At 34.4% G+C, this 26041-nt stretch overlaps 1 protein-coding gene across 16 annotated transcripts in view; it reads right to left on the reverse strand.

Moving 5' to 3' along the window:
- LOC149540536 (uncharacterized) overlaps positions 1 to 26041 on the reverse strand; it is a 205459-nt gene that overhangs the window by 140807 nt on the left and 38611 nt on the right. For all 16 annotated transcript variants that reach the window (XM_089801624.1, XM_089801618.1, XM_089801623.1 and 13 more), the window contains one exon: positions 15969 to 16216. In XM_089801624.1, coding sequence (XP_089657750.1) covers positions 15969 to 16216 — 248 coding nt within the window. The remainder of the gene's footprint in view (positions 1 to 15968; positions 16217 to 26041) is intronic.

Here is a 26041-nt window from a genome sequence, read left to right on the forward strand (position 1 = left end):
CAAAGGTTAACTACTGCAACTATACTAAGAGTACCCAACCTACAAAAGAAATCTGTAGTCATCACTAATGCATCAGGGGAAGGAGTAGGAGGTGTCCTAATGCAGTATGAGCAAGTGATTGCATATGAGTCAAGGAAGTAAGAGAATCACAAGCAAAATTACGCTCCTCATGATCTAGAACTACCAGCTATAGTTCATGCCCTCCAAATGTGGAGACACTAATTGATTGGGAAACATTTCGATCTTTGATCCGATCACCATGGTCTAAAATATATCTTTACTCAACCCAACCTTAACGTCGAACAGAGGAGATGGTTGGAATTTCTAGCAGATTATGAATTTGATATTAACTAAATTAAGGGTAACGAAAGCAAGGTAGCAGATGCCTTAGCAAAAGGAGACATTTTCTCAATGGCCATCATAAATTTCAAATTAAGAGATCAAGTATTGCAACACCTGGAGCATGATGAATTTTATGCAAAGATCAGACAAGCTCTTATCAGAGACCCACAGGATCCCAGATACTCAAAATTTAGAATAGAAGATGGATTGTTAAGATATCATGACAGGATTTACATACCCAACAAACCTGAACTTCAAAGAGTGATTCTAGAGGAATCTCATTTAGCTCCTTATTCAAGATATCCTGGAGTGACTAAAATGTTGTCAAATATTAAATCACTATATTTTTGGAAAGGAATGAAAAGCGAGATAACAGGTTTTGTGGTAGGATGCCTGGAATGCCAAAGAGTAAAAGCATAACATCGTTACCCAGCTGGTCTCTTACACCCAAACAAAGCACCAGAATAGAAATGGCAAATAATTTCCATGGATTTTGTACAAGGATTACCTATGACACAAAACAAACACAACATCATCCTAGTAGTGGTAAATAGATTGACTAAAGTTGCTCACTCCATATCAGGAAACCTAACCGATGGAGCACCCGAAATCGCTGACAAGTTCATGAAAGAGATTTTTAGACTTCATGGAATTCTAGAGAAAATTATCTTAGAAAGGAATGCTAGGATAACCTCCAAATTTTGGTAAACATTATTTATAGCATTGGGAACTAAGTTAAATATTAGCTCGGCATATCATCCCGAGATTGATGCTCGGACCAAAAGAGTAAACCAGGTTTTGGAGGATCTTTTAAGAGTTTACAATATGGATCGACAGTACTAGTGGAAAATGTATCTACCCTTCATGGAATTTGCCTATAATAATTCCTATCAATCCATCATTAAAATGGCCCCCTTTGAGGCCTTATATGGTCGCAAATGTAAAACCCCTATAAGTTGGAATTGTGTTGAGGACAAAATTATTGTCAAACCCGAAATACTCAAAGAGATGGAAGAGAAGGCAATACAAATTCGTCAAAGATTGAAAGAAGCCAACAATAGACAAAAAAAGTTATGCAAATGCTAAAAGGACACCTAGAGAATTCTCAGTAAGAGAAAAGGTGCTGCTAAAAGTCTAAAAGTAAAACCCCAAAAGAGTACCATCAAGTTTGGTAAGAATGCCAAGTTAGCCCCAAGGTATGTGGGACCCTTTGAAATATTGGAAATCATGAACTCGGTAGCCTACAAAATTGTCCTACCTCCAACTCTTGCAACAATGCATGACGTCTTTCATGTGTCACTACAATTATCCCATCAATGGGGCACTACCTTAGTTCATTTGTCCGATCGACAAGTATGACCTCTAATTATTTTGGTAAGGACCTAGCAACTACATAACAACATTCATTGGACACACATGAGCTATTGGACAATCATTAAAACAATAAACATTTTAACTTAATCAATGTACATACCTTTAATGGTTTATATTGACATTCTCATCACTTCAAATAATACATATATATGTGCACATAGGTATAGAAGTATGGTGCCAACATAGTATCAATTTATACAAGCTCAAATCTATTAAAATGCGTATACCTAAATATGCATATACCTTGAGAAGATATGAAGATAAAATAATCTTCCAAGTAATTCATGTTTTTAGATATGCATACCTTAGTAGGTATAACTTTGGACAAAATGATAATAATATGATGTCACCATTCAAAATAATATATGTGCAAATATACAAAATAATATATGTGCAAATATATATATATATATATATATATATATTATCCTTCTTGATTTAGTAACCTTCAAATTCTTCCTCATATTTATTAGTCTTTATAAGAGACGAGAATGTACACTTGACATCTCTTTTCATCAATGGATCAAGAAGCCAATTTTTTTTTTTAATAACTGCTGCAAGAGCCGCGGCTTCTTCAAAGCCTTTATATTTTTCCATGTCTTCTTGCGGATATAGTCTGAAGAACCAAAACCCGAGTTCTGCATTTTACTTTTGCTCCCTCATTTTCGTCTCATCCTCATTTTTGCGATTGGATTGAGGACAAATCCAAGTCATTGTTTTAGCTGATTTGAGCTTTGCATTTTAGAATACGCACTTCAAGAGCCGACTATATGAATTCAAGCCCAAGCTCCATATCTTTCTTGATCAAGTTATGTGGTCAGCTTTCTCAATTCCTATTTGTTATACGTATGCATTTGAAAATACAGATGCGAGAATTGTGTCAATGATTTCTATGTATCATTGTTTGACTGTAATATCAAATAGTACATTCGATGAATCCATCTCTCCATGTTAAGTCTGAACCAATTGTATATGTTATGCTAAGATGCCTCTTTGTTTCAGTCGGATTCCAGATTCAAGCTATTTCTTTGTAATTCCTTAAGGGAAGTTCCCGAGTCTTAAGAACTATATTATGACAGTACTCAATTTATATTATTCTTTACACCAGCTGAGTTTTAGAAAAAGAGTTGAATTACTCTGAGATTTGACAACTAGGACTCACTTGGCTAGATGACCAAGAAAGAGGGTGAAGAGGTGAAAGAAAGATCTGCAAGAACATGAAAATAGAATCAAATGTGATACAATAAATTTATTACTTTTAAAGAATCATTAAATAGCTCATGCATGTCCACTTAATTTATCCTGTTGTCAAATCGAGCGGTGGTGATCAGTATTAGAAATACATCCAAAAACCTTGGCCAAGGGCGTTATAGGCATGCTTGCTTTCTAGAGATGACATGATGTCGGTAACACTAGTTATTCAGACATGTATGTCTATAACTGAGCGGACATTCTAAACACTGGTATTGCTCAAATGGTTGGACTAGTAGTGCCCCAAGCCTAGCCCCATAGTAGGGAGGGTCTTTCTTTTCAAAAGATTGTGTGGGGATTGATATGGTCCACAGTTGGGAGGTAAAGCCTAAGGTAATGCTTCTCCTCTTACCCAAAAGTCGAGGCTTACACAACTAGTTCAAGACTCTTCAGTTACTTTTGTATGTTTTTACTCTATCCTTGCTATGCATTTACTTCTCGTATCTTACTACGAATGGTAATAATTTAATTTACTTTTATATAAAGATGATAGAAAGCAGTTATTCCAGTTGGTAGTTATTTCAGTTGAAAGTTATTTCAGTTAATATCTCATTAAATGGATTTTAAGATGTTATGTTTGGCAGTTTAGTTGAAATATTACTTTCATATCTAATTGAAATCAGATATAAATTTTATTCCTTTTGGTTAAGAAAATTCGTTTGTTACATCTTCAAATTTTACATCTCTACTGATTTCAATAGTTCTCTGTCCAAGAACGTAAACCTTGTAATCTTTGAAGGATTCATTATACCCTATAAATATGCCTTTCTACCTAGATGGTTCTAGTTTGGTTCTCTTTTCTTTCAGAATTTGAATTTATAAGGGACATCCAAAAATTCTTAGGTGACTTAGGTCTGGCTTATTTTTGGTAAATACTTCTTCAAGGGTTATCTTTTCTAAGATTGAATGACGACATCTATTTTGAATGTAAATTGAGGTATTAGAGGCTTCGGCCCAAAATGAAACGTGAAGATTTTGGTCATGCATCATGGCTTTGGCAGATTCTATGATGCATCTATTTTTTCTTTCTCCCACTCCATTCTATTAAGGATAATAAGGTACTGAAAACTCCCTCTTAATCCCAACAGAGGTGCAGATTTCTTTAAATTTTTCAAAAATGTATTCACCCCCATTATCAAATCTTAGTGTTTTGATTTTCTTCCCAATTTGATTTTCAACTAGTGCCTTAAACTCTTTAAATTTGGATAACACTTCATTTGACTCCTTAAGTTTCAGGAAGTATATCCAGATTTTCCTAGAGAAATCATCTATAAAAATTAAATAATTCAGGCACCCATTTAATGAAGGGACTTACATAGGACCACACAGGTCGATGTGAATATGTTCAAGTGAGGTTTTGGATTTATGTTTACTTTTGGGAAACGATGTTTTGGTATTTTTTCCCAAAGCACATCCCTTGCATGTTCCAATATGATCAGATTTTAAATTAGGTAAGCCTGTTACAATCTTTTCTATAGATGGCAGAGCACGAAAATGGCAATGGCCAACTCTCTTGTGCCAGATTTCATTTGATTTTGAAACTTCATGGTTCAAGGTTAAGTTTCAATGGTTACAAAGTTTGCATAAGCTTCCATCTCTAAAACCAATGATGATTGCGTTCTTAATATTGGAGTTCTTAGGCCAGGATAAAACTTTATCTTCTTGAAATGTGATACGATACCCTTGATCTGCAAGGCCAGAGATTGAAACCAGATTTCTTTTGATGTCAGGTACAAATAATACATTCTTAAACTGAAGAGTGACTCCTATTTTCAGCTGTATTCAACATGTTCCAATTCCCTTTATAGGATATGTAGAGTTATCCCCTATTGTTACTTCTTCAATAGAGCAACCTTCAAGAGTTTTGAATTTGTCTTTGAATCCACTTATATGTCGAGATATTCTTCTGTCTATTATCCACGTATTTTTGGTTGTGTTTAGTTCACTCAATAGAGCTAAATAAGATGCTAAATTTTCATCCTTTACTTCTACTTGAGCAGTTTGAATTTTCTTCCTTTTCGGGCAGACTTTGTGAATGTGACCAAATTTGTCACATTTAAAGCATTGTACTTTAGACCAATCTCGTTCCTTGTATCTTTGATTTCCTTTTCCTCTTTTCCTTTTGAATTGACCCTTCTTCCCTTTGTTATTTGTGTTTGTTTGAAGAGCTTGAATTTCTCCCTCTTGATTTAAACTAATTCCTCTTGAAATCAGTCTTGACTCTTATTGTGTACAATCATTCTTAAATTGATTGAATTTGAGCAATTCAGGTCTAGAGCTCATTCCACAAATAAAGGTTTCCCAAGACATGGGTAACCCTTTAAGGGCTATTAGAGATAGTTCTTTGTCATCCACCTGATTTCCGATGGTTGCAAGTTGGTCTTTTAATTCTGCAATAAGACGTAATAGTCCCTCCATTCTTCATTTTAATATAAAGCAGTTGTTGTTTCAAGGTGAGCAATCTGCCTGTGTTATTGATTTCAAATGTGTTTTTAATAGTCATGAACATTTCGTAGGCAGTTTTGAAATTTGATATTGATGGTAGTATGTTATCTTTAACAGTATCTATGATAATCTTCATGGCTTTTTTATTATGTTTTTTCCAAGTTGATTTGTCTGGATCATTTTCAAGCATTTTTTTATCTTCTTCCACATAGCCTTCTAATTCAAGTTCCCGTAAAATAATCATAATTCTTCCATGAAAAAAAATTTGAAACACCTTCAAGTCTATCTTCCAGTCTTACATGGTTAACCATGATTGTAATTTAAAATTTAAATATTGAATGAGAGATATATGATATTGAAATCTGAATAATTACTGAATAATCTTTACTCTATTAGTTAGGCTTTGATACCATGTTAATGAATAGGATCTCTAATAGAGTGACTATGATAGAATAATATTGAATCTAGATTTATGTCATTCAAATACAACTATTTGAGCAGTTTAAATCTATACTCAACTGCTTATTCTTAAGTAGTGCTGACTGAATCTATACCGTATAGAAATAAACTCTGAATGTTTAATGTTTATTAATTGCAGATAAGTCTGAACGAGACGCTGAAGATACTAAGCACGGTTGTAATTGTGATGTTCTCATTCAGCGATCTCAAAGTAACATTTATAAGGGATATAGAGTCATGTCCACAGAGGGAGATGACTCTACATGGTACTACGTAGGGTCACGTCCCTACATGGACTTTGAATTATTAAACTGTCGACCATGTCCAATAGCCGCAACCAGCAATTTGAATCATTCGATCATGATTACTAGCATTATAATGAGAGGAGCCTGATTACATATCGACAGGAATATATAATGATCTTTCATTCGATATGGCATTTAATATATACATAAATAAACCATATATATATATGAACATTGTTCTTGATATGTCAAATTTCTTCAATTCGACTATAGCTACAATTTTAATAGAATCTAATGAGGTAGTGCCCAATATCTTCCTACATATGCATATTACAATAGTGATAATTTCTATTATTGTCTATTTTTATTAAATGGTTATCTATTTGTAATCTATTGTAAATATTAGAATGTTTCTAATATTTAGTTAGTTGTTAGTCAACTATTACCTAAAATAGAATATTTCTATTCTTTAAAGTCACTTCCTAAGGAAATATTGTTTATTCATTTGTCTCATAGTTACGGAACTCTGCGAGTCCGAGGCAGAGTACACAATTCTGAGGCAAATTGCCTCTAGCCCTGGACTCGGTAGAGTCCTAATAGAGTCCACATGAACTTGCAGAGTCCAGAGACTCTCTGGACTCGCCTAGTCCTGAGCTCAAGACTCTCCTCTTTTTTTTTTCTTTTTTTTCTTTTTTGTATGTTGAAATTTTTTTTTTTTTTTTTTTTTTATAATATTTTTATGGCAGCATACATAAAGTGAAAAAATTAAATTAAATAAAAGGTTAAGGGATGTTTTTTTTGCTTTGGAGCTCTAGCTATGAGTTAATCTGCTCTTCAAGAATGTAGCCTCTTGCAAAAATTAAGTGGTGAACGAAATCTCGCCCCTTGTGGATTGAATTACAACATATACTAGTTTAGGGAAAGAGAAGAAGGCATCAATTTTAAGTGGATAAATCATCATATTGGACTTGTGTGGGTAGAATCCATATATAGTACAACAGACTTGGGCTTGAAAGTTTAGTAGAGCACTTAATTTACTCTTCTAGCACCAGGCTTGGATGTTAGTAGAAGCAACAGATTTATCCATTAAAATCTTCAGATCAGAGCTGAAGTTAGTGATATCATTACAGTCAGGAGAAGATCTGAACCTTTGGTGGAGAGAACTACACAAACCCTAGCTGTGCAGCCAGTAGTTGCTTTAAAATATTCTCCAGGTTTGGAACAACAGTATTCAGCAAGAGTTTTTAGTGTTATAATTGAAGTTAAATGAGTACCGCCAGCTAGTATCTTGTGAGGGGATCAATTGTGGTTTTAAAGACATTATTGCATCTAGTTATTGCTGTACAACAGGCCCAGAGTTGTGCAGGACCTGCTATACTAGTATTTTCTATTATTTTCCAGTAAATAAAGTTTGAAAATTTCTATGTATTGGCGTTAATTGTCGTATTTAAAATTCCAGAATGTATTCTTTCTATTTGCAATGCATCTAACTTTCCATAAATATTGTAGACATTTGACACTGCAGCGACACTATGTTTATTACTTTATAATATTATATTGTGTTATTCAATTTTTTTCCTTCAGAAATTCGCTTTTATACTTATGCGATCTATGCAAAATTGTGTATGTGTATTAAGTAGCTTCTATTTATCTCAATTATTGTGTATTTGATGTTAATTGACTAAAAGATACATGAAAAAATCTTAAAATCCTTAAAAATCTTTGAATTTCATGGGTTTTTCAATTTTTCAAGTCCTTGTCAACTCTGGTCGCCAAGTCTGAGTCATGTCCAATTGAAATGTCCCTTTACTGATTTTGCATGGTATTTCAAGCCTCAAATCAAATCTTTAAAATCAAACAACTAATATCCCAAAGATCCACCAAATTTCTCAAGAAACCCCAAATCGAGTATGCTGAAAATAGTGCCAAAAGCTTCACAACTTTACAAATTATTAATAAATCTGAAAATGGACATTTTTACAGAAATTTCAGCAGCATAACAGCCTACAAATTGACATTTCCAGATCCGTATAGCCTTTACACAACAGCTAAAAAATGTAGGACAAAAACTATGCTCATCGGGCTCCCGAAATAGCACAAAATATGTCCGGAAACACCACAAAAATACTAATAATCTATCTCAGAAGTTTAATCACGTCCCAATACATATATTCAGCTCTATTTTAACATTTAAAAGTCTAATATACAGCAGCAACCCAAACTGATATGAACTCAACTGAAAACACCAAACTCATACAAAAAAACACACCCAAAAACCCACAAATCTGCACTGTTCAGCACAAAGGCAAACTCTGTATGAGCATGCACATGGAATGGCTTCAAACTCTCGTTCTTAGCCTTCTTGGAAACCTGCAAACTCCCGTTCTTGGGTCTCCTTGGAAACCTGCAAACTCCCGTTCTTGGGTCTCCTTCTCCACAGGTTTGGCAGCCTCTGAAGAATAACAAAAAATGAGCAAAAATCAAGTTCTGGAATGAGCCCAAAATGCCTCCAAACCCCTTAAAAGAGGGCATAACCCTAACTCACGTCCAAGAGGGGTTAATAAAATATAATTTAATAATAATTTTTATTTATTAGTCCATTGGTTTCCAAAGATTAGCCCCTTTTTCCGAAACTTCACCTTTTTGGAGCCTGCCTGCCTTAGCAAAGTTTTTTTTTTTTTAATTATTTGAAAAGGGGACATGACACCAATTTTGACTTTTCGAGTCAGAGGCTTTCGAGACAAGGACAGCAGGATGAGTTTTACGAACGACAAAAAAAAACTGTCAATTTTGGGGACAAGGAGTATGGCAAATGGGGATGACTAAATAACAAAAGGATAAATTAAAATATATAGAGAGAGAGATTTAAAATATTTACTGAAAACATGGACAAAGCATGTACTTATACATAATAGAACCTTAAAATATGAAAATCAGCACAGTTAATATGCCAAATTTGTGTTACATTGAGAGTCATAGTCTAATTTGTTCTATAAGTCAAAGTCAAAGAAGATATGAGAATCAGCAAAATTCATATGCCAAATTTGTGTTACATTGAGAGTCATGGTCTAAATTGTTCTAGAAGTCAAAGTCCCCAAGGTGTCCCTAAGTTTCCAAGATGTTTCCAGACAAGGACGGCTGAAAATATATCGCGTCCAAGACATTGTGTTTTACCAATTACTTTACAATATGGTATCAAAGCAAATACTCAAAAAATCTTTTGTTTTTTTGAAATAATTTGAATCAAATTTTTCCTCATTTTTTGAAAAAGAAATTTTTTTCCATGCACCCTTTTGGGGGCTATGATTTGAAAACACCAAATAGGGTTTTTTCTAGGCGCCGTTCTCTTCATTGATGGCCCACTTTCTGTAATTTAAATTTTTTTGGGCACATGTCTACTAAACGCATTTTCTAAAAAACATGGCTGTTTTGTTCCAACTTCTGACCCTCTTCATGGTCATTTTTTGGTCTATTACAAGCCTTTCGGTTTATTTACCAACCTCTATTGTTAATCCACGCCCAACAACTAAAATTTTTCTTGCAAATTCTACCATTTTTCTCTAATTTTCTCAAAAGAAATTTACAGATTCTTGATGAGTTTTTTGAGAGCTCAACTGAGTAGTCATTCATTTTCTCTGGGTCCTTGATTTTTGTGCCTAGATTTTTGAGCCAAGAGATCTAGAATCCGACAACATATTCTTTCTAGGTTATTCAAGCTCTCTTATGGGTACCTCTTCATTTTTTCTAGGTCTTCTGATTTTTTGCCTCAACGCGTGCCTTCATAGATTTCACATTTTCACTGAAGAACGCGCTATGGCATCTTTGACTAATATTCTTCACGAGGGAAATCAAAAATTCAATGGTCGAAATTATGGCACATGGAAGCAAGGAATGCTAACAATCTTTGAATATTGGAATACTAATCAAATTATTCTAAGTGTTACACAACGTCTGACTGCAGCTGGTACTAATCAAGATACATGGGATCAAAATAATCGAGAGGCAATGATGCTTCTCAAATTATTAGTAGCTGATGATCAGCTCCGTCAGATTCCATCCAAAAGTATAGTTGCCGAAATATGGGAGCATCTCAAAAGACTTCATGAGACTTCAAACAAAAGAAGGGCCCACTTTCTCAAGAAATCTTTGTTTTCTATTGTCATGGATGAGCGGTAATAGTTCCAAGAACACCAGGATAAGAATAAAAAAGATTGGGAATATCCATGATCAGTTGCTTGCCACTGGACGCAAGATGGAGGAAGAGGAAATTGTCATATAAACCCTCAAAAATTTACCCAAGTCCTACAAGCGTTTTATTGAGACTCTCAACATCACTTCTACTAGTGTTGATCTGAAGTTCACACCTCTTCGCACACTTCGGCTTCAGCAAGATCAGTGGAAACAACATTTCCAACTCCACCTCCGCAAAGCAAGCCTTTGTTGCTAAATCCTTTCAAAAGGATAAAGGCGAGTCTCATTCATAGCAATCTTCTCAACAGAAGTCCTCTACTCCAGCACCAAAAGGGTCCATGAAAAAGAACTTTCGATGCAACTACTGCCACAAATATGTTCACGTGAAGATTGAATGTCGAACACATTTAGCTGCCCAAGCTAAACAATTTGGTTCGCAGCCCAAAGCAAACAATGCAGAGCACATGAACAAACAAAATCTACATTTATGCCTTTGTGGCTAAAAGATCTATAGATCATGTGAAGTTGTTTGCCTAGTACACTGATTCAAGTGCCTCTCCTCATTTCACCCACCGTAGAGATTGGTTTATTGATTACCAGTCATTCTCAGATTCAGTTATTTTTCGTGGAGGGGAAGAGTACACTGTTGTCGGAAAATGCAACATTCAGAGTCAATCTGGAGAGAGGAATCTCATTTCATCAATGTGTACTATGTTCCAAGGATGGAACTCAATCTACTCTTAGTCAATCAGATGTTGCGACACTTTCTACAGATGGATATCACCTTTAGTTCACATCAGTGCACCATCAGTAATAGGGATACTCAGTCTGTTGTTGTAGTTGACCTTGGGATCATGGTCTTTTCAAACTTGTTGATTTTGGTGATTCTCAGGACCTAGCTATGGCTGGTCGGTGGTCTTTTGTTAGCTCACTTTGGCCTCAACAATATGGGTACTTAAATGTGCATTATCTCTCTCCACTTGCTCAGGAAGAGCTTTTCCTCAGTTTGTCAGAGATTTAGAGACAGCTTGGAGTTTGCAATGCATGTCTGTTTGGGAGGCAACATCTCATACCTTTTCCTGTTGGCGATTCATGGTGCGCTTCTCATGCACTTTAGCTTGTTCATGCCAATATCTGCGGCCCTGTGGCTAGTCCTTTTGTTCTTGGGTCCAAGTATTTTTTGTTGTTTTTTGATGATTTCAATAGAAAGATGTGCATATATTTTCTTAAAAGAAAATCAAATGCGTTTACAATATTCCAGAAGTTTAAACCTCTAGTTGAAAAAGAGTTTGGGAAATCTATTATTGATCTTAGGATGGATAATGGGAGAGATATTGATCTACTGAATTCTCTAGCTTATGTGATATTCATGGCATCAAGCACCAATTAAACACACCCCATACACCATAGCAAAATAGCATAGTTAAACGTCAATCCAGAACAATCAGCGAGATGGCTAGATCCATGCTCGAACACTGACATGTTTTGAAGAAGTTTTGAGTTTACAAAATAAAATACAAGTCAGATGGTACTTTAGATAAGTACAAAGCTCGTCTAGTTGCCGAGGGCCTTTATTCAACAACAGGGCACTGATTATGAGGATACCTTTGCTCCTACAACAAAGATGGGAACTATCAGATTAGTCCATGCCACGGTAGCTCAGACTGGCTGGAAGATCCATCAAATGAACATCATGAGTGATGTCCTGAATGGTAACCTACAAGAAGAGATCTACATGATGCAACTACCTAGTTTCAAGGTTGTTGGTAAAGAACATCAAGTTCTCCGGTTAATGAAAGCTCTCTATACCTTGAAGCAGGCCCCTAGGACATGGTACATGAAAATTGATAAGCACCTCAATTATCAAGGCTTCTAGAGTTCTTTAGACTCAAATTTGTACATCAAGACTATTGACAGTCACATCATCCTTCTCGTCATTTATGTGGATTATTTGATCATCACTGGCAATTTGGCATCTTTGATTCAAGGAATCAAACAAAGTTTATGCCAATCTTTTGATATGACTAATCTCGAGCTCATGCATTATTGCCTAGGTGTTGAGGTTTGGCAGCAGTCTTCTGATTTATTCATTTCTCAGTCCAAATCTGTTAGGGCTCTATTAGACAAATTTCGTATGCAAGATTGCAAGCATCCATGCACAGCCACAGAGAAAGGTTTGAAGTTATCAGCCAAGTCTGATTCTCCTCCTACAGGCAACTAGTAGATAGCCTCATCTACCTCTCTGCTACTAGACCTGATATCAGCTTCGCAATCAGCTATATCTCACATTTTGATATTGCTATTAGGATTTAACTATTTGATTTTTGAGTCAAACTCATTGACCCATGTTTCATGAGTAGTGATTCAACATGAATCCATCTCTCATGAGAATAAATGGAACACTTAGCACTCATTGGATCTAGGTGATGCTCACTAGTAGGCAGCCTCATCTACCTCTCTGCCACTAGACCTAATATCAACTTCGCAATCAGCTATATCTCACATTGTGATATTGCTATCAAGATTTAACTGTGTGATTTTTTAGTCAAACTCATTGACCCATGTTTCATGAGTAGTGATTCAACATGAATCCATCTCTCCAATGAGTGCTAAGTGTTCCATTTATTCTCATGAGAGATGGATTCACGTTGAATCACTACTCATGAAACATGGGTCAATGAGTTTGACTCAAAAATCACACAGTTAAATCATGATAGCAATATCACAATTTGACTTGCTGTGGAAACTACCTCCTACTTATCTATATCTCACATTTTATGACAGCTCCTAAGGCCGATCATTGGATGGCAACAAAGCGTGTGCTTCATTACATGAAAGGCACTACAAATTATGGATTTCTTTACTCTTGGAGTTATAATCCTAGACTCACTGGGTTCACAGATTGATGATAAAAAGTCAACTTCTGGATGTGTTCAGTTTGGGATTCAATGCCATCACATGAACCAGTAAGAAGCAGGCAATTTCTCTCTCCTCTACAGAGGCTAAATACAAAGGGACGGTTAAGGTAGGTTGTGAAGCTATTTGGCTTCCTTGAATGCTTAGGGATATGCAGATGGCACTAACAAGACCGACCACTTTGTTTGTTGATAATGAAGGTGTTATCAAGTTAGCACAGAATCCAATCTTCCATGAACAAACCAAGAATGTGGATGTTCGCTATCACTACATTCGACAACTGGTTTAAGACGAGACAATAGACTTGCAATATGTTCCTACAACAGATCAGACTCTAGACATTCTCACCAAGCCTCTTGGTCCAGATAAGTTTGTCAAATTCAGAGGACAGCTTGCTGTACTGGATAGGTTAACCATTAAGATAGGGTATTACAATAGTAGATTGTTTCTATTATTCTCTATTATTAATTAATGGTTATCTATTTGTAATCTACTATAACTATTAGAATGTTTCTAATATTTGAATGTTTCTAATATTTAGTTAGTTGTTAGTTAACTACTAGCTAGAATAGAATGTTTATAATCTTTACGATCATTTCCTAAGGAAACATCGTTTATTCATTTGTATATATTGATCTATTAATCACTGTTAATAACCAGCAAATATTTTCCCAATTACTTTGTAATAATGCAAATATATCAATATTACTCACAGTGATAAACTAATATTTCTGATTTGTCTTTATAGGTTTGCAAGTATATTCGATATTGCTATTTCTGATCTTAACCCAAGATCTATGCTAGTATGATAATCTTTCTATGTCTAATTTGGAAAAATGTTAATCATTAAAGGATGCTTTAGTTATTGCAAAAACAACATTATGCAATTACTTGAAGAAATTAATTCTAAACTTAATAAGTGTTGTATCATTTCTGGAAACACACTTTGCAGGAATAAACTAGAATAAGGAAGCAATCATGAGGCTTAAATATCTCCTAATAATTTTCTTAGATTTGATAGAATTAGAATTTCCTGAATAAGTCGGAATGGATACATCTAGATTAATTAAGTTTATTCAACCAACTTATTGGTGGGATTATATAGAATGATCTGGATTTGTTGACAACTAATATAGTAAGATTCTTTTATTTTCTTGCAATTTGTACAATTTTTTTGGATAGCCTCTCTATAAAAGAGAAAGGAAATTGTATTGTGAAGATGGTGACAGTATAAGGCTATACTAGTTTGAGATAATAATCATTCTTCATTTTGTTTTAGCCCATTTTTACTTATGGATTGTAAAGGGCATAGTGATCTCCTTCAAATGCAGCAAGGATGGGCCCTTTGTTTGTGTGGAGGAAAGATTAGTAGCCCATTAATGTAGAAGTATATTCTTCACTTCATTACTTTCAAGATAGGCCAATACATAAATCTCTTTTGCTGAAGGGTGTATATAGCAGTGTTACGGGACTCGCCGAGTCATGCCAGGACTCTGCGAGTCCGAGGCAAAGTCCATGTTTCCGAGGCAATCTGCCTCTGGACTCGGACTCGGCAGAGTCCACGTGGACTCGCCGAGTCCTGGGCGAGTCCAGAGCCCAGGACTCTGATTTTTTTTTTTTTTTTTTATTTTTTTTAAAAATTTGAATTTTTTAATTTTTTTGTTTTTTTTTAAAAGATAGAGATGTCCGGAAGATGTTTTTTACAATGTATATGAATTCTGAAAATGATGTGGCGTGTCAAGAATCTATTAAGGATTGAATCTTAAATCTTAAATCTTCAACTTTATCTTATGTTATTCAATTTTTTCCTTCAAAAGTTCGTTATTATACTTGTATGATTTTCCGAGTCCTTGCCGAGTCCTGACCGAGTCCGGTCGCCGAGTTCGAGTCCGAGTCGGATTTTGACTTTCCGAGTCAGAGGCGAGTCCGAGTCCCGTAACACTGGTATATAGTAAATGCCTTGGCTTAAGTTTCAATGATCTCTGAGTTGACAATTTAAGAAGCATCACACACTCACCGCCACATTACTGCCAATCAGTCTGATTCCCTTGTCTTGAAGGAGATATTCATCATCACTTTTGGTTTCACCATGTGCCATTACTACTTATCATCAAAAAAGCTGGGTAGTAATCAGGTCATATTCACAACATAACATCATAAAAAATGCATTAAACGAAAATCTCACTTTTTAGGCTGCCAGTTATACCCATAGGCAAAATATTTTTTTAAAATAATTATGTAAACGAAAAATATCTTAAGGGGGCATTTATCAATCACTTCCACAACAAACTTCACTAGTCTTCTTAGAAGAATGTCTCTATGACAACTACTAGAAAAAATGTCAGACCGACAACTAGTAGAACAAAGAAAAACACTCACTCACAAAACATGCTGTACAAGAACCAATTATTCACTGAAAAAGAAAGGCTGAAATCAAAAATGAGCATTGAGGGTCACAAATGCATATACTGAAATATGGTATAATGGTAAGAGATAACATGCAAATACCAGTTCATTTAATTAGGAAATTTAAATGAAACGACATTTAGAGCAATCCATATATATTATATAATATAAACTGCAACAAATTAGGAAATTTAATTGAATCAACATTTACAGTATTGCATATATTACAATATTAACAGGAAAAACAAGCATGACTTTGAGGAAGTTGGAACTGTTCAATTAAGTAGATTTCAACATGTCCAATTTTGATATTTTTATTTAAAAAACAGTACAGCATACCAATCGCATCGCTGCATTTCTTCCATGTTCATCTCCCTTATCAAAAACATCCCTTAGAGCACCAGGAAGAACCTTCCAAAACTCACCCACAAATTCTGAACCTTTTCGCCTACTGTTTTGCAAGATGTCATTGGCAAGATACAAAAATGGAACACGCTGCTCTCTGGGAGCACAATGGAATTGTTTATCCCATGTTTCGACAACTTGCCTTGCTTTCTTTCGATGGAAAATACACCAATGCGATAATGCTATTAAATAGTTAAGTATGACAAGAAGCGATCAAATGAAAAAAAATATTGCAGTAAATTCCTCCTCCATGGAACATGATAGCAAAGTTGAATAAGTAGTTTAACTATTTAGAGAACAAAGAACTTCAGCATATGAAGAAGACTTTGCAACACTCCAAATATAAGTGTTACGTCACTTTGCACCAATAATATGGGATCATACAATTAGCTTTATATTATCAATAAAAGGAACAGTAGCACATGAGAGTATGCCTAAAAAATGTGTTACTGAATGACCGTCCTGAGTATTTAAAGAAGCAAAAAATGGAAACTATTTTCAGTCAACCAACCAACAGATAACCTGCCACACCATTGATTTCTAATACAATTAAATTCTCATAGTAAAAAAATTTAAAAGGGATAAAATACAAGGGCATAAAACAAAGAATACAACATTTCAATTAAGGTGAATCAAAATAGTATGCAGATAACAAGATATTCCTCACGAGCATATATAAGAATACATAAATAAAATCTAGTCACTATAAGAGCTTGTGGTCTCATTATACGCGCTTGCACATAAGTTGGACACTAGTACATGTAAAGATTCTACAAATTCTGAACAATCAAAACTGATATAATGCCTTTATACTTTTCTGAAGATGGTCTTTATCAATACCAGACAGTATATTCAGTATCCTTTCTTTATGTATAGTTCTGCAATAATATATTTAATTCTGCTAAAAGTCATATGAGGCAGGGAATGCTAAAGGAGCAGACTTGTTGTATTCATGTGTCCTTTATCCACATGGCAGCCAAGCGGCATGTCCTTAGAAAGGACATGACTCTTTCCAGGTCAGCCCTACAAATAAACCAACAAGTATATTTCCTAGATCATCATCTCAAGGATAAACAAATTAGTTAATAAATATACTAACTATAACTATCAAATTTAGAACATTATTAAATGCTCCAAGAAGGACACCGATTAGGTTAATACTATAAGGTATTTAAGAGGCCAATCCTTTCTAAAGGATCTTCATGCTTTGCTAGATCTGTACGATCTGCAGTTCAAAACAGTTATGTTTATCAGAGTTATATAGAATTAACACTCCCTCTTAACTCGATAATCATACTAAGAGATAGCATATCTAGCACCATCAATTTAGATGAATAAGCATAGATTGATACTCTATATCTATCTGAATCTTCCAAGCATGTGGTATCATTGAACACATGATACTATATCATATTACTATACCTGTGATATGACTTATCACTTATACTTGTGATAACAGTATTGCATGAAATTCAATATACACGATAAAATCCAAAGAATGATTAAATTCTTCCTTTATCCAAGTTGTGACTCATAGGTACCCGCAAGCCTATATCACAATATGATCCTAAGTTAAGATCTACCAGTACACAAGACAAAATCCGGAGAATGATTAAATTCTTCCTTTATCCAAGTTGTGACTCGTAGACATAGAAATGTCTACATCACAATTTGATCTTGAACTCATCCAAATCTGACAAGAGTTCTCTATTGTTCAGTACATTATCTTAGAGATCGTCATCTCTTATAATGTCTTATACAATTGTTCATTATCTCAAAGATCGTCACCTTTTAGATAATGAATACAAATGGTGAAGCCCATAATAGTCAATAGCCTAACAATAATAATTTTAACTCAAATTTATTTCATTAATAATTAAAGAATACAAATGTATTACAATTCAACCATACCAAGTCTTTTTATGAAGTGATCTATCTTCACTCAAGAAAGAGGTCTAGTTAAAATATCTTATGTTTGATCTGCAATGCAAATGTATTCTAACTACACAGTATTCATGTCTACTATATCTCTTACATAATGGTAAGAAATTTCAATATACTTGGACCTGTCACAAAAAACTGGATTCACATAAAGCTTGATGGAACTCTGATTATCACAATAAATAATAGTACGATTCATGGGCTGACCAAATAATCCCACAAGTAACTTTCTAAGCCACACTACTTCCCGAGAGGCCATTGCTGTTGTAATGTATTCAACTTCTGTGGAACTCTATGCTACTGATGCCCACTTTCTGCATATCCATGATATCATCCTTGAGCCTAAACTAATACAACATCCTGGAGTGCTTTTCCTATCAGTAACACTTTCAGCCCAATCTGAGTCTATGTACCCATGTAAGTCCAAGTCAACTTTTTCATACTTGTGTCATGAGCCTAAATTCATAAAAGCATTTCATAGATATGATAAATCAAATAAATATTATATCTAGTCATAAGATATAGTTGTTAAATCTACTAATAATACTACATTAATATATATGATTATTGAATGTCCAAAATGATATTTATACATGATCATTTAAATACAATCATTTACGTTTACATATGAATGATAAAGTAAAATTCCTAATTAAATTAGTTAATAATAATTAAATAACTAATCCAAATCACTAATACCATCCTACCTTAAACATTTAAGAAGAATCCATCTAAGTAACATAATGATGCGTCACAACCCATATTCCTTCCCACATATAAAATGGAGGAATACATTTAATCAAGGGGGGGTGAAAAAGGATTACAGGGTGGCGAAGTATGGAAGGAGGAAAAAGGACAAAGCGAGGTTGAAGGATTGCATCACAGTCACCGCACGGTACAAACGTTGCAGATGCCAATTGTTATCGTTGTGTTGACGTGGGATTTTAGATTTCAAACACTTGCCCATGTGAACACCATCGATAAGCTGACATAACACAACATTGATAAAGGAGTGAAGTTAGAAGTCCTAAATACAAGGACGGCATAAATCAAGATTGCTAAGTACAGAATGACACACGGAGTGCAGAGGGATCTTACAAGTCATTGAGTCTTTGCGAAGCTATTAAGAGGTACGAGCACAAACACCATTGCAAGCGAGGATGTAGAGCAAGATAAGCAAGTGACGTGGGATCCATCGTAGTATTATACACACCGCCAATGAGAGACAAAGATTAGCAATCGTCGAGATCATACACGTGAAATAAAAATGGAGAAGGAAGAAACATTGCGGAAAGATCAAATATTGAACCCTAAACTGCATATGTTATCCTTCAAGTCAAGGCCAATAACTCCCTTGAACGCTGAAAGAGGATAACACGTGGGAAGGAACCCATATCCGATGACTTGTCATATGCAAGACAAGAGCCCATGCATAATAGAAGGTAATTAAGGTAAGGAACACTAGTAATGGGGCATTAAATAACTATGATCAAATATATTCCCTTTACGAAATTCTTATTATATCTCCATTTATACTATGATATTAAATATAAGATTTATATATATAAATAATTTAATTAAATAGTGATTTATACTATGATATTAAATATAAGATATATATATATATATATATATATATATATATATATAATTTAATTTAATAGTGATAGAGTATTTGTATTGATTTTAAGAAGTGATATTTATGAATATAAGTTAATTAATTAGTTGGTTGGTGCCAATATAAGGACACTGCTCGCCTATATAAATGGCTTTGTGCCAATATAGAGTCAGGAGTCGTCTTTATATAAATGGCTAAGATGGGATTAATGAAATCTTGTAGTGCCAGTGCAAAAAGTGAGATTCTCGTATAAATGGTTATTGTGCCAGTGTGAGAGATAAGTACCCCTATATAAATGGCTATACAAGAATGAGATAATGGCTAGAATAAAGAAGAAAATAATATAATTCTACTTTATTAGTATTTAAACCTAACAATTATTTTGCAAGTATTAGTGTCCTAATAGAAGGTAATTAAGGTAAGGAACACTAGTAATGGGGCATTAAATAACTATGATCAAATATATTCCCTTTACGAAATTCTTATTATATCTCCATTTATACTATGATATTAAATATAAGATTTATATATATAAATAATTTAATTAAATAGTGATTTATACTATGATATTAAATATAAGATATATATATATATATATATATATATATATATATATATATATATATATATATATATATATATATATATATAATTTAATTTAATAGTGATAGAGTATTTGTATTGATTTTAAGAAGTGATATTTATGAATATAAGTTAATTAATTAGTTGGTTGGTGCCAATATAAGGACACTGCTCGCCTATATAAATGGCTTTGTGCCAATATAGAGTCAGGAGTCGTCTTTATATAAATGGCTAAGATGGGATTAATGAAATCTTGTAGTGCCAGTGCAAAAAGTGAGATTCTCGTATAAATGGTTATTGTGCCAGTGTGAGAGATAAGTACCCCTATATAAATGGCTATACAAGAATGAGATAATGACTAGAATAAAGAAGAAAATAATATAATTCTACTTTATTAGTATTTAAACCTAACAATTATTTTGCAAGTATTAGTGTCCCAATCTAACCCTAATAGTGGGGACATTACAACTTGAGCCCAAGGTTAAGAGTGCCTTGTGAGTATCTCATGATGTGTTTGACTACAACTAGGTGAATCTCCTTTGGCTCACACATAAATTGGCTTAAAGCATTAACGGCATAGCAAATATTAGGTATTGTATTTACCAAAGTACATAAGAGACCCAATCATCTATCTGTAAAGAATAGTCTATGGAGGGTGATTTTGTTGTTGCTTCCTTAAGTTTGTCTAGATTAGTCTCCATAGGAGAAGACATAAGTCTACAGTTCCACATTCCAAATCTATTCAAGATGTCTAAAGTATACTTTCCTTAATTAAGTATGATGTTGTCAGAGTTCTGCCATACTTCTAGTCCTAGGAAGTAATGAAGGAGTCCAAAATCTTTCATTTCAAATTCTCTGATTAGATCTTTCTTGCATTGATCTATAAGATGATCATCACCTACTATTAGTAAATCATCACCATACAGTATCAAAATCATCATATCATCTTTATCCTTTTTATTATAGAGATTTGGATTAGCTTCATTCTTAGAGAATCCTAAACTGGAGAGATACTCATCAATTTTTTCATACCATGCCCTTAGAGTCTGTTTAAGCCCATAGAGAGCTTTCTTGAGCTTGCAAATAAAAACTTATAGGGTTATGAGTTTCAAATCCTTCAGATTGTTCCAAATATACCTCTTCTGTAATCTTTCTATTCAAAAATGTTGTTTTTACATCCATTTGACGTACTTTCCATTCCTTCGATGCTGCGATAGCTATGACTGCTCTTACAGAGGTATATCTGGCAACTGGAGCAAAGGTTTCTTCATAATCAATTCCCTCCTAAGAGAATCCTCTGACTACGAATTTGGCTTTATATTTTTCAATGCTACCGTCAGCAGCATGCTTGATTTTAAATATCCACTTAGAAGAAACAACAGATTACCTTTCAGGCCTAATTTCCCAAACATCATTCTTAATAATGGATTGGTATTCTTTCATCATAGCATCCTTCCAAGTTGTATGTTTAATAGCATCTGAAACATTGGTTGGTTCTAATTTAATTAAATCACTCATGTTTGTTGCATCACTAAAAAATCTTTTGGGTCTTTTGCTTTCTCTGAAGGTTCCAAATGGTGCAGTGAAGTGTTGTGCTTCCTCTACAGTCTTAATAGCCCAAAGTGGTCTTTTCTTAGGATTTTGAGTTTTCTCAAGCTTAAGATTTTGAATTCCATCTTCAATTTCTTCAATGTTCTCCCTCTAAAACTCAGATTCATGATTTTCTTTAGAACTAAGGGCTCTTTTGAATGCTAAATCTTCTTCAAATATTACATCCCTACTAAGTTCAATGTTTTTCTGACCAGGAATGAAAACTCTATATGCCTTAGATGTTTCACTATACTCGACAAAAAAACCTTTCCTCCCAGAGGGTTCTAACTTAGTTCTATTTTCTTTTGGAACGTGTATGTATACTAGGCTCCCAAATATCCTAAGATGGTTTATATTTGGTTTAACCTTAGAAAAGACTTCTTCAGGAGTTTTATCTCTAAGGTGGGAGTGAGGACTTTTGTTTTGAATATAGACAGCAGTACAAGAAGCTTCTGCCCAAAGATAATATTCTAAATTTTGATCAAATATCATAGCTCTTGTTGCTTCTCTAATTTTTCTATTCTTCCTTTCTGCTACCCCGTTTTGTTGTGGGTTATAAGGAACAGTATACTCCCTCTTAATTCTTGCTTCTTTAAAAAAATCTTTAAACAAATTTGAAGTATATTCCCGTCCATTATCAATCCTAAGAGATTTAATTTTGTATCATGATGAGTTTTCAATTAAGGTTTTGAATTCTTGGATTTCTTCTGATTCTTTACATTTTAAGAAGTAAATCCATGTTTTCCTAGAGAAATCATCTTTAAAAAGTATATAGTACCAAAAACCTCCAAGAGAAGGGACAGACATAGGTCCACATTAATCTGAGTGGACTAATTCCAAAACATTGTTAGTTTTTCTAGTACTATCATGAAATGGACTTTTGATGTCTTACCCACAACGCATCCTTTGCATATGCTTGAATGATCTTTATTCAACTTAGGTAAACTAGTAACCATCTTCTCCATAGTTGATAAGGCTTTGAAGTTTAGATATCCTAACCTTCTATGCCACATTTTGTTTATATTAGGAGCTTCATGAATTAAGGCTTGAATAGGTTCTATGTTTAATTCATACAAGTATCCCTTTCTTTGACCAATCAACTTTGATTTCTTAAATGAAGAGTTCTTAGACCAAGTCATTACTGTATCATCCATAACAACAACATTATGTCCATCATCTTCAAGTGTTGTAACAAAGATTAGATTCCTCTTTATTCCTGGTACATAGAGTACTCTTTTGAGATGGAGAGAAATACCAGACTTCAATTTCAAGCTGCAGTTCCTAACTCCTTTGACTGAATGAGTGGAATGATTACCTATGGTAACTTTGTCATTAACTTCTTCTAATATTGAGTCTAGTACTTCTTTGTATCATGTAATGTGTCGAGATGATCCACTGTCAATTACCCATGCTTCGTTTGATACTTCATTTACTAGTGCAAAATACAATACACGTTTCTCAAGATCATAGTTTTCTTCTTTCTTAGTAACGTTTGTACAGTTTACTTGTTGCTTTATATTCTTAGAGAAATTAGATCTATAGTGTCCAAATTTTTCACATTTGAAGCATTTTATTTTGGATAAATCTCTCTTAGGTTTGTCATTTCTTGGATTACCCTTCTTCTTGTGATATTGCTATTAGGATTTAACTGTGTGATTTTGAGTCAAACTCATTGACCCACGTTTCATGAGTAGTGATTCAACATGAATCCATCTCTCATGAGAATAAATGGAACACTTAGCACTCATTGGATCTAAGTGATGCTCACAGGGGTGAAGCACCGGGACTTCCCGGAAGGTCACCCATCCCAGTACTACTCCAGCCTAAGCGTGCTTAACTACAGAGTTTCCTCCATGGTTAAACCCAAAGCCTGCAACCCTCCTTCTTATTTAAGTGCTTCCTCTTACCTTTATAGGAATTTGTGTTGAAAACATGAAGTTCTTCATCTTCAGTTTTCAATTTTCCTCCTTAAGTTTCCTAGATTCTTCTTGAAGGCAATCTCCTTTAAGTCTATTGAAGTCTAGAAGATTGTCTCTAGCACTTACTCCTTGTGAGAATGTTTCCCAAGAATCCGGTAACCAATCTATAACCATAAGTGTTAGCTCTTTGTCTTCAATTATGGTCCCTATACTTGCAAGTTGATCTCTTAGACTAGCCACCCTTAGGAAGTATGAATTCATAGATTCTCCTTTCTTTATCAGTATATGATATAGTTGCCTTTTTAGTGCAAGGGTTCTAGTTGCATTGTTAAACTCATATGCATTTAATAATGCACTCATCATATTAAATGTTGTTTGATGTTTCATTCGCATAGGTACTATTTCATTTTTAACTCCATCTAATATGATTTGCATGGCTTTATTGTTTCCTTTACTCCAAATAGTTTTATGAGGATCAACATCAAGTTGCTTGGATTCCTTATCAACAAACTGTATTACATCATTCTCTTCAAGAATCATCATAATTCTGAATTTCCAGGCAATGAAGTGTCCTTTTCCATCAAAACTATCTTCGGGTTTGATTGTACTAGTCATTGAAGGTAGAAGGAGTTCGCTAGATATTTAAATATGATTGTCAATTTGCAAAGCCTAGGTTCAACTACCAGAGCTCTGATACCATGTAAAGATTCTGCAAATTCTGAACAATCAAAACTAATATAATGCCTTTATACTTTGCTGAAGATGGTCTTTATCAATACCAGACGGTATATTCAGTATCCTTTCTTTATGTATAGTTCTGCAATAATATATTTGATTCTGCCATAAGTCGTATTAGGCAGGGAATGCTAAAGGAGCAGACTTCTTGTATTCGTGTGTCCTTTATCCACATTCCTACCTCTTACTTATATGGCAGCCAAGCGGCATGTCCTTAGAAAGGACATGACTCTTTCCAGGTCAGCCCTACAAATAAACCAACAAGTACATTTCCTAGATCATCATCTCAAGGATAAACAAATTAGTTAATAAATATACTAACTATAACTATCAAATTTAGAACATTATTAAACGCTCCAAGGACGCCGATTAGGTTAATATTATAAGGTATTTAAGAGGCCAATCCTTTCAAGGATCTTCATGCTTTGCTACATCTGTACGATCTGTAATTCAGATCAGTTGTGTTTATCAGAGTTATATAGAATTAACAATACATGTCAAGAATTCAATAGGCATTAACAGCTACACATGGACAATTCCACATAACTCGCCAATGCAAAAGTAGACACATGCATATGCATGCACAAAGCAAACGTACAGACTACATAGATGTGTGTGACAAAAGGAGCACAGAATGTTATAAACACAAAGATAACCCAATTCTTAATGAGATTGCAAGCAATAGATACCCTTAACCTCATTTGACACCAAAAGTATTCAGCACATATAGCACGACTGCTGATTTAGGAAAAAGAATGCACCATAAATTTTGGCACCTCCAACATTCTCATTCAAAAACAAAAATTATATCCAGACCACGTAAATAGGAACATAAATTCAAGATCAGCAGTTAACTCTGATCTACCACTAAATTGTCTAATTATATATGTAATTACAACTAGCCTCAAGCAGACTATTTAGAGTGCTAATGCCATGAATGTAAAAGTTTCAGATACATTATAAAAAGTTAGATCCTATACAATTTGGCAAGATTTAGTGCCCCTTGGCTATCACAAAACAAGGTTGAAGGCCCTACAGGAGACATTTTCATGTCAAAATGCATCCTTTGAAGCTAAACTGCCTCACATGCTACTTCGTCAGTTCCCCAATACTCTACTTCTATCAAGTAAAGAGCTATCGCCTACTGCTTCTTACTAGTACATGTGACTACACCTGAACCAAGACTGAAAACATATCCAAGAGTAGACTTTGTGCCATCAACATAAACCTGCCAATCCGAATCTGTGAACCCAACCAACCTAGGATTTTTGAATCTATTGTACAGAATGCCAAAGTGAAGTGTCTCTTGCACATATCTCAATAATTGCTTTGTTGCAACCCAATGTTCTGCCTCTGTGGCTGTCATGAAATGAGAAACTTAACTCACAACATTACTCAAATCAGGTCTAGTGGTTGTAAGGTACATAAGGCTGCCCAATAGTTGGCTAAAAGTTTCAGCCCTTTCTCCGAAGTTGTAGACGAGATTCTGCAATGTGTCATTTGGAACTTGTCTAATGCTCAAGCAAATGTGTCCCACTACCAGTAACAATAATATCATCCACATAGATGACCAGAAACCTGACATCACTACCAGTGTATTGATGTATAAATGAATTCGCTGA

Source organism: Cupressus sempervirens, chromosome 9 (assembly GCF_028749045.1).
Source record: "Cupressus sempervirens isolate cs-2001-9-10 chromosome 9, ASM2874904v1, whole genome shotgun sequence".
NCBI classification, from domain to species: domain Eukaryota; kingdom Viridiplantae; phylum Streptophyta; class Pinopsida; order Cupressales; family Cupressaceae; genus Cupressus; species Cupressus sempervirens.